The 10,148-nt window shown below is 35.8% G+C and overlaps 1 protein-coding gene across 2 annotated transcripts in view; it reads left to right on the plus strand.

Annotated features, from left to right (window-relative positions):
* The window catches only part of SMAD4 (SMAD family member 4), a 33,481-nt gene extending 23,703 nt beyond the window's left edge, over positions 1-9,778 (plus strand). For both annotated transcript variants that reach the window (XM_063453894.1, XM_063453895.1), the window contains exons 8-12: positions 1,063-1,113; positions 1,384-1,567; positions 6,540-6,708; positions 7,593-7,731; positions 8,155-9,778. In XM_063453894.1, the coding sequence (XP_063309964.1) occupies positions 1,063-1,113; positions 1,384-1,567; positions 6,540-6,708; positions 7,593-7,731; positions 8,155-8,366 (755 nt within the window). In that variant the 3' untranslated portion in view covers positions 8,367-9,778. The remainder of the gene's footprint in view (positions 1-1,062; positions 1,114-1,383; positions 1,568-6,539; positions 6,709-7,592; positions 7,732-8,154) is intronic.
* Positions 9,779-10,148: the final 370 nt, after the last annotated feature.

The following is a 10,148-nucleotide window of genomic DNA, read 5'->3' on the forward strand; positions in this document are numbered from 1 at the left end:
GGGAAATTCTCGCTTTTTTGGGAGGCTTAATAAAGTTTTAATTGCATATAGTTAGTTTAGTTATACTGCAGTTAGTTGTGTATAGTTAAACAGACAAACATAAGCTGCCCTGGAGATGTTCTTCAGATCATTAGTTCAAACCCAAGAAGTACAGTGCAGAATTGTTCTGTTTGAGTCATTTTTTTCCGTGCTGCTCCTTGCCGAAAATACTTTTGTGAAAGGACTCTCATGGCCTTATAAAAAAAAAAAAAAAAAAAAAGTTGATTAAATATTTTACCCTACAGTGTAATTTACACTATTTGGTGCACTGCGTTGAATTATTTACATTTTCAAACATTTTTTTTTCTCTGCACTCACTTGTCGACACCTCTACCTTCATGTGGTTGACAGGCCCACTCGTGCCGCTACTTTGGCTAGCGAACTCTTATGCCATTTCCAGTTAATATTTTCCTCTGGCTCTCTCAATCCTGTTTCTTACCCAGGGGAAAAATAAATCATGTCACAATATCTTAGCTATTGCGCAGAACCAGTGGTTGCTCCTCTTTTACATACCCATCACTTTTTCCTAGAAGTACTGTTTAAAGGAGCCTATTTATAACCTGCTCATTGATTGTCATATCCTGCATGCTTTCCTTAATAGACCCCTCCACACTTCAGCATGAGGAAGGGTACCATGATCCTGCACACACAACTATGTAATATTATGATATGATATGTCTATTATTGCCTTGGTGGATACTCCTTTTTTTTTTTTTTTACCATAGAGGGAAATTAGATATTAAATGGCTGGTGGCCAGGCTGGCTGTAGTTAGAGGGCCTAGCAGAGAATTTATTTATGTTCAGTTGGGTAAGTGTGGTCCCGGACCTTAACTACAATAAACTGTGTGGATATATATTGAAGTGGGCAGGGCTGAAGAAGAAACGTTAAAGACTTGGTTATTCCATGAGTAGGCTATTAACTTTTCTGCCTGAACAACCATGTGCATGTCAAACAGCTATGTTAGTAGTTTTTATATTATAAAACAACTTGTAATACACTTTTTTTTTTTCTCTTTCTTATAGGGCCAGTGCATAATGAACTTGCATTCCAGCCTCCCATTTCAAATCATCCTGGTAAGCATTTCATATCATCTTGGAAAACATTTATTGTATTGAATGCAAAATAGTTCAGTATTCAGTGCTAGATAGGGAGAGATATAGAAATCTATCTATTTATAAATGTGTACTACCAACTTGTACCTGCTTTCAACTGATGTATAACACAAATGAAGAATGATCTCACTTTTATAAAGTTTTATAGTCTTTAGAATTTTGTGATAGTCTACAATAAATTCTTCTCGTTGGGAAGAGAAATTAAAAAATTTGACCTGCTTTCCTTTACAGCTCCTGAGTATTGGTGTTCCATTGCTTACTTTGAAATGGACGTTCAAGTGGGAGAGACCTTTAAAGTTCCTTCAAGTTGCCCTATTGTCACGGTTGATGGCTACGTGGATCCATCTGGAGGTGATCGGTTTTGCTTAGGTCAACTTTCCAACGTGCATAGAACAGAAGCCATTGAGCGTGCAAGGTATTTTTGTTGTTGTTGTTGAATAGTTAGAAAATGCCCCAAATAATATTTCTATTAAAATAAAATAAGCGTTTTTAAGCTTCTCTCTTTTTATATATTCTATATCAGACCTTTCCAACGCACTGCTCAAAGTAAACAAATGGTATAGGATTTAGGTATTTTGCAAATCTGTTGCTATTTGAGTATTAAGAAAACATTGACCATTGGGGACCACTGACTGGTATAATGACAGAACTTTGAAAGTCAGTTTTCTATTAAATAAGCCATTTTTTAGGAGTTTAATTTTCTTTTTTTTTGAACCACCAAAATTTTATTTTATATGCAGGGTTTAATTTTAAAACATTTAGTTCCTAAACCAATATCTTCATTTTTTAATCTTTATTAGAAATGTTTTTTTATTTCCATACATTAAAACATATATATGGTATATAACAATGTGCGGCCTCTAATATTTATGTTCTTAGCACATAATATACATATGATATCTTGATATCTATTTTTATCACAGTTTGTGTAACAAGTAAAATTTTACTTTCGCATTAACATGAAGATAGGCCGTCACATATAATAACCAACCTCCACACACATAATAACATACACAAAAAATAAAAAACAGAATAAAACAGACTGCTTGTCTCTACAAAATGCAAAAGAGAAGGATTGCCTTTTTCTAAATTTCTCTTAACTAGAAAGTTCAAACTAACTACTTTTAATCATGTCCGTGGAAATTAACTATGCAGGAACAAATTATCTGCTATAAAAATATTATATACTTTTTTTTAACCTTTTCATTGACTTACTTCCTTATCTTATTCCAATCTTTACTTTGACGCCACTAAATGTTCTACTGAGATGATTGAGGGTAGGTTTTAATTATTAATTCCCAACATGTGTTCCAAAGAGGGTTTTCCTTCTAAAATTCTGTGAATTTAACAATTGTTCCATCTTGATCTGAAATTTAAGTTGATTTATAACCTGTAACCAAGCAATACTATTCTCATTTTTCCAATTTCTAGATATAACAATTTTAGTTGCTAAAAACAAGTGGGGTATAATTAGTTTATTCACAGAGATCATAGGAGGCCAGTTTAAATGCAGTAAAGCTACTTCTGGAGTAATGTTTAGTTCAAAATTTAAGTTATTTAAAATAAATTGGTATATTTCTTCCCATAATCTTTTTATTTTTGTGCAGTTCCACCAAATATGTAGATGTGTATCCACAAATAGACCACATCTCCAACATAAATGACTTTCTGTACGAAACATCTTGTGCATGTTTTCTGGAACTAGATGCCATGTATTGATTACCTTAAAGTAAGATTCTATTAAATTTAAAGAGTAATTTCAGAAAGGCTTGTCAAAGCAGACACCCATTTACTCGTTTCTATGTTAATATTTAGTTATTTTTTCCATATGTTTAAAGTGGTGGGTTTATTTTCTTTCATCAGTGATCTGCTCCAAACTAAAGCTTTTGAGAACGTTTTTTCTAGAGGTTTTGAATTGAATAATAATTTTATTACATTCAGCACGGACTAATCCAATTTTATTAAATGTGATGTAAAAAAACTCTTTAGTCTTAAAAAGGTAAATAGTTCTCTAGATGGTAAATAGAATTCACTGCTCAGTTGGGGAAAAGATCTAAGTACTCCATTTTTTAATAACGGAGATCTCCTATTTTACCCCTGTTTGTATCAACTTATTTAGGTCGCTGACGTGTTGTTCAACAAATTTCAAATCAAGATGGATTGGAATTTAGTTTTTAATCTGTAAAGTTGTTTTAATTTTTTCGCAATTCTTCAACAAGTTTGTTACAATTGTGTTGGGATAATTTATTTTCCCTATCAGCTTTGTACTCCAAACCAGATCTTCTAAACGTATAACTTTCCCTGCTTTGGCCTCCATCTTGTACCAACCTTCATTGCTGTTATTACTTAATTGCATTCTATAGACATGCAGCATTGTAGATGCTATATAGTTATTCCTAATAATAGGTAACTCAATCTTGGTTTATTTCCTTTCCTAATTAATTGCATAAACAAATATCTTAAGAGTAACTATTTAATCGTAATCAGGTCTGAATAAATGGGTAGGAATTTTTTTCCTCTTACATCACTGACACTGTAATTGTGGCATAGCTGACAAAATCTCATCACATGAGTATCGATGCTTGTTAGACTCTCGATTGGTTGCACCGGTGGCAATTAGATCCTGACACAGTCTAACTACATGTTTCTCCATCTGTAATCTGGGAACTACCATCAGATGCTGAAACACACCTAATTATTTTGCAGCTCTCGAAGTGCTTCAGATATTTGTTTTGTATCACTCTTTTGCGAATAATCATGTAAAATTTTGTAATCATCTTATTTTTTAGAGCTCTGCCGCAATGGTAAGTTAATACCGTGTTACCCCTTCACTGTTTTCTGGGTTCGTAGGTTGAGTATTGGTTATGGTGTCAGCAGGTGTACTTACTTTTTTTTTATCACCACCACCACCACCACAATCACATATTTTATTTTCTTACTTTGGTTTTCCCAGTGTCACCACTGGTCCTTTTTCCTTTTGCCAGAATTTGGAGAAATTCAACCAATCTTTCCATATCCTATCCCACTCCAAATGAGATCAGAAATAATTTGTCATGAAGCTGGATTAAAAATGTCAGCTGTTGTAGAACAAAAGATCATGTTTTCTAGCCGCATAGTTTGAGGAGGGAACATGAACAAATATTCTAAAGAAAGGTGTGATGAATACCTAAAATCACCCTCATGAAATCCTAGAGCAAAAGTGTCAAACTGCATTGAGACAGATGTTTTCGGACTCACACAGACACTTTCTGTAAAGTTAGAACGAGAGGATATTTAAAAAAAATTTTTTATAGCTTTTTATAGCTTAGTGGAGGGTCAATTAGTATCATAGCTAGCTTATATGTCTTTGTTACAAACTTGTCATTCATTAGGACAATTTCCATGCATATTAAAGTTTCAAATATTCCTGCCTTAAGGAAACTATATTCCTTGCATAATATGCATGCTGTAAAATTTTTTTTTGCAGGAAAAAATACAATCTGTAGAAAAATATTGATGATACAGAGTTCCTTAAGCACACTCTTCCATTCAAATTGGCTTTAAAGGGCTCAAGATAATGCTTAATCATTGGACCAAGCCTTACAGAGAGGATGGGCTGCTGTGTTGTTTAGCATTAAAACGTGGTTTGGGGGCAAGGTCCCAGAGCCCCCTTAGTCCTGCAGTGTAAATCATTGTCGTTCCAGATAAACCGCAGTAATTATATTGCAGGACTAAAACTGCCTCCATCAGACAGTCACTAGAGGCGCTCCCTGTTTTCTTGTTGACTTTTGGTCGGTTAAATAACGCTGGGCGTCCTCCGGCTCTGGGTGAGGACATTTAGCATCTGTTTGTTTTCCTATGGAAAGGGCCTAATGCGCTCATGATTTAGCTCCCTCCCGGCAGAGGAGCTGGAGCACCGATCCAGCTCCAAGTGAGAACGGCACTGTAATCGGCTGAATACAGTAAGGGTTTATAAACCCTTTCTGAACTATGGGGCCCAGAGGTGTATTGTGTAAGGAATCCAGATGTGTAATGGAAGGCAGGGTCAGTGGGCTTGGACACTAGTTCAATAAGATGAAACGGTCTATGGTGTCCCTTTAAGATGGTAACCGAGACGTGTTTCACCTATGCCTCTCCAAGCTGCCCCATTCAGTTTTGGAGTGGAGCTGAGGTTTGCGTAACATAGGTCAGCACTAGGCAGATAACATGAGTGAATCTGGTAAGTTTGGACTGTGGTAAGGGAATCCAAGTTTCAAATAATACTTGGATAGCTAAAGTATAGTAGCAGGAGAATAGCCTGCTAATGCAAAAGTCCCCATTGACGGCCAGTGAGATTTTCTTCCTCTTTCTGCTGGCTGCACTGAGCTAACAGAAGTGCCCTATACAACATGTTCCTGTGAGCGCTCAGAGAGTTCAAATGTACCTCTCTCCCCCGGCTCTTCAGCTTCCTCTAGGGCTCCACTGTCATTTCTGGCCTACCCTTTTGCTGCATGTGATTCAGAATCCGAGGCCTATGGTTTGCCATTTCTATGGAATACAGGTCTGTTTTTTGGGGGAAAGGGGAAAATACTACATTGTGGAGACTGCAGGGACAAACTCTATATTTACTGTAAAAGGCAGTGTTTACATTGCTCTGTAGAGGAATCTCTAGTGGCTGTCACTCAGCCACTTAAGACCCTTTCTTTTGTTCTTCTGTAGTCTTCAGGACCAATGTTTGTCGTCTTCACACTCAAGATGAAGACATTAAACACTCCCCATACATATTTATTAACCCCTTAAGGGCACATGATATTTGTGACAGGTCATGATTCCCTTTTATTCCAGAAGTTTGGTCCTTAAGGGGTTAAACCGATATATCTCTGTGTGGAGCTGATCAGCATTAAGATTGCCGTGCATGTGAACTAGCCCCACAAACTTCTTTACATGCAGACAAATGTTCACTTCGCTAAAGTTGGCAAAGATACCTGATTTGTAGCATTAGCTAGGCACACAAAATTATGGGCAATAACAGCAACTTTCTAAAAAAGGATACCTCCACTCTTATATAGATGTATCTGAATTTTTTTTATTTTTTTTTATATGTTTGACCTTTATTGTTGCACAAAAGTAATATAATATACATTGGATAAACAGCTAATTATTTCTATTAGTAAGCATTTTATTCATGGGATGGTTCCATCTTTTTACACCCTTGTGTGAAATAATTTTTTTTTTTACTGCTGGTGATTACTTGCCCATTTGTGCACATTGATGACTGGTATTCTAAATAATATATGATTGATTGCACACTGAATGCACTTGTTGTCATGGTAGGAAGTAGTGCCTACTTCTACTTTTGTGAGTCGTGTGTGCTTAGAGCAATTAAATGTTTTTTTTTAATGTATTTTAAAATTCTTATTGCATTGCAGGTTACACATAGGAAAAGGTGTTCAGCTGGAGTGTAAGGGTGAAGGAGATGTCTGGGTTCGATGCCTCAGTGACCATGCTGTGTTTGTTCAGAGTTACTACTTGGATAGGGAAGCAGGCCGTGCTCCTGGGGATGCTGTGCACAAGATCTATCCAAGTGCTTATATAAAGGTAATGAAGTGTATATTCTGCTCAAACAAGCTTTTACAGACATTTTATTAAATGGATATGAGAATACATATCCTACTAACGTGGCTTTATTGTCAAATGTTTTACTTACATGTATACCATAGTCTCCCAAAACATTTTTTTTTTTATTTTGGCCCAAATAGAGGGTTCTTTAACCCCTTAAGGACACATGACATGTGTGACATGTCATGATTCCTTTTTATTCCAGAAGTTTGGTCCTTAAGGGGTTAATATTTCTGGCCCCCCTTTTTAGTACATATGTATATTAAAAAAAAGAATGAATTAACCCTTTTCTCACCTGTATTCCAATGCAAATACAGCCTCTTCACTGCAGCCCAATCTGCCACCGCTTGATGACCAATTTGTCCAGTCAAATGCTTTATAGAGCAGCAATTGCCACAGTCCGCCAATTCAGAAACTTCTTGGTAAAACGCAGCCACGCTCACATTGGCGCTGTCAGCATTCTACTAAGATTGTTTAACGTCAAGAACTGAGTTTGTCTTGTTTTGGAGGCAAAAGCACCATCTAGTGGCTATTGGAGTGACAGCCATGGGAAGTGTGTTTAGCCTCACAGTGTAAACATTGGCATTTCTTCCAAATTCCAATGTTTTAGATTGCATGAGCAAAACGGCAGGGACACTGCACCGAGACCAGCTCATCAAACACACACATATATTATTTTATATAATATATATATATATATATATATATATATATATATATATATATATATATATATATATATAATATATGACAGAAAGATTTAAAAAAACAAGCACATTAATCTAGTGTCAGCAGACTTGTATTAAAGGACATTTCCAGGCAGTATGTAGACTAAAATTCTCTTTGTCTCTTTTTTGCTCTAGGTGTTTGATTTACGTCAGTGCCATCGACAGATGCAGCAGCAGGCAGCAACAGCACAGGCAGCAGCCGCCGCACAAGCAGCTGCAGTAGCCGGGAATATACCAGGGCCAGGATCTGTTGGCGGAATTGCCCCAGCCATTAGTGAGTAGTGAATTTATCATCCACTAACATAAGTATCTGTACAGGGTAAATTAATTTGTTCTGAAAGGAACATTTTTGTCATATATTTATTTTTTTAAAGTTTATGACAATGGTGTTCTATCATTTTATCACTTCAAGAAATTAAAGATTTTATTTTGCCTTTTATTATTATAATTGTTATTATTAAAAGGCTGCTCTGCCCTCAACAATGCCATCATAAGGGCGCAAGGTGTCCTTTTACCTATAACAGTTGCCTCAGAGGGATGCATGTCTTTTTAAAGCTCAAGATCGACCTGGTTAATATGCATTAATGTTGCCACGTTTCTGTAATATTAATATACAAAAAGTGGCTTTGTTTGCCTTATCCTTGTTCTTAAAAGTATTACCTAACCTGCCTACTTAACATATTGTTTGTCTGTTTAGGTCTTTCAGCCGCTGCAGGAATTGGCGTAGATGATCTCCGCAGGCTGTGCATCTTGCGTATGAGTTTTGTTAAGGGATGGGGCCCTGATTACCCCAGACAGAGTATTAAGGAGACTCCCTGTTGGATTGAAATTCACTTGCATCGTGCTCTCCAGCTTCTGGATGAAGTCCTTCACACTATGCCAATTGCAGACCCACAGCCTTTGGACTGATCTCCCCTCCTTACTGGACACCATCACTAATGTAAATAATACATTTTCAGAAAGGAAGACTGCAATTATGTTTGTAATCATAACAATACCCACATATCTTCTACTTTAAATTTGGGTGTAATTAAAATGTTTCCTTGCTTTATAGTAAAGTGTTTTATGATTTTTTTTTATTTTATTTTTTTAATAAACGGTTTTCTTTTATCCCTGACAAAATGTAACTTACTGTAACTTAAAATTCATAATTATTAGGAGTAAAATGGTCTTAATTTAGAGGTGCTCCTCTATTTCATTACTCACTGACCCAAGAATGTTAATTTTTTAAATTGGCCCATGGTTATTGCCTTAACTCACTTAAATGTAATCCTTCCTAAATAATTGTGTGGGAGAGTAGCCAAGATGGAGGTCTAAGGTTTGAAGCTTCCTCTACCACCCAACTGTCTTATACATAACATTTAAATGGATGTATATAGCTCTTGCATGCTACAGTATGTATATAAGGAGAGTTACAAAGGGCTTTTTTAAGCTACCTGATTGATTGGGCAATGATACATTGCACTGCAAGAATTTGGGGACCATCCCGGAAATTGAAATAATTTTGTTGCAAATAATGTGTTGCTGACTAAGCATTTCTTGTGGTATAATGCAGATTACTCGGCGACAGGATCTTATTTGAAAGTTATTATAAAACAAACAAAACACTAATGTTGGCAAGGAAATTATTTTTGCCCTGTGTTAAGGTGCACCTGTCGTGCAAAGGTGACATGGTGACATTGGGGTATAATGCATTCCATTTATTACCCGTTTGGCTAGTACAATTGGTAGATTTAACGTAAACATTACCACATTTCAGCCAGCTGCAGAAACCAGATCCAAATGTAAGTGTAGCATTAAAAGGGTAATTATCAGGACATAACTTTTGATATGTTGTAACAAAATAAATAAAAACAAATATATATATATATTATGCTACATTGCAATGTAGTTGTAATGACCATAGCCATTTAGTATAAAAGTTATTATCAATCTTGGATTAATTATTGTCACTCAAATCTGTGCCTCTTGTACCGTTGGCTACCTTGCAGATGTCTGTTAGTCGGTATAACCGTTTGCAAAACTGGTGCAGCCTGATATACACTGCTAGGTGGTGGTTTGGCGACTCTAGAATCCTTTAATTTCACCAAGTCACATAATCAATTAAGGTTGGATAAAGGAATATAAACACATAGGTTTTAAACTAAATGTTCCTGACCATTGCAACATCTAGCACACATTGGCTGCAACATATCATATGTTTGTTGTTTTTGTGTGTTTCTATTTTTTTTTTCTCCATGAAATTTCCACTGTAATCTATAAACTTACTTGCAGTTTTGCAAGAACTGTTTAGATGAAATATTATTTAAAGCAGATTTTGTCATCCACACACTTCTGGATGACAGATAATCTGTAAGAACAGTTGAGTATGTAAAATCCAAACATAGTTAAGCAGACTGGGTACTAGAATGTTTTAGAAAGGGGTTGTTAGTACATGAAATGGTGAGATGTACAAAGCTAGTCTTACTTAAATCATAGCTGCATGATAAAAATGTTCGGATCATACTGATCGCCATTAATATGTCTAACTTGTAGAAGAGTGAGTAGAAGTGATATACAATTTGAGTATGGGAAGAGATAATTAGTAGCATGACTATGAAATTGGAAGGAAGGCAGTATTAGGAAATATTTTGTTTCATTTTTTTACACAAACGTTTAATCAACTTGGGTTTTCTCTCGATAAATAAACCT

This window comes from Pelobates fuscus, chromosome 5 (genome assembly GCF_036172605.1).
Source record: "Pelobates fuscus isolate aPelFus1 chromosome 5, aPelFus1.pri, whole genome shotgun sequence".
Taxonomy (NCBI): Eukaryota; Metazoa; Chordata; class Amphibia; order Anura; family Pelobatidae; genus Pelobates; species Pelobates fuscus.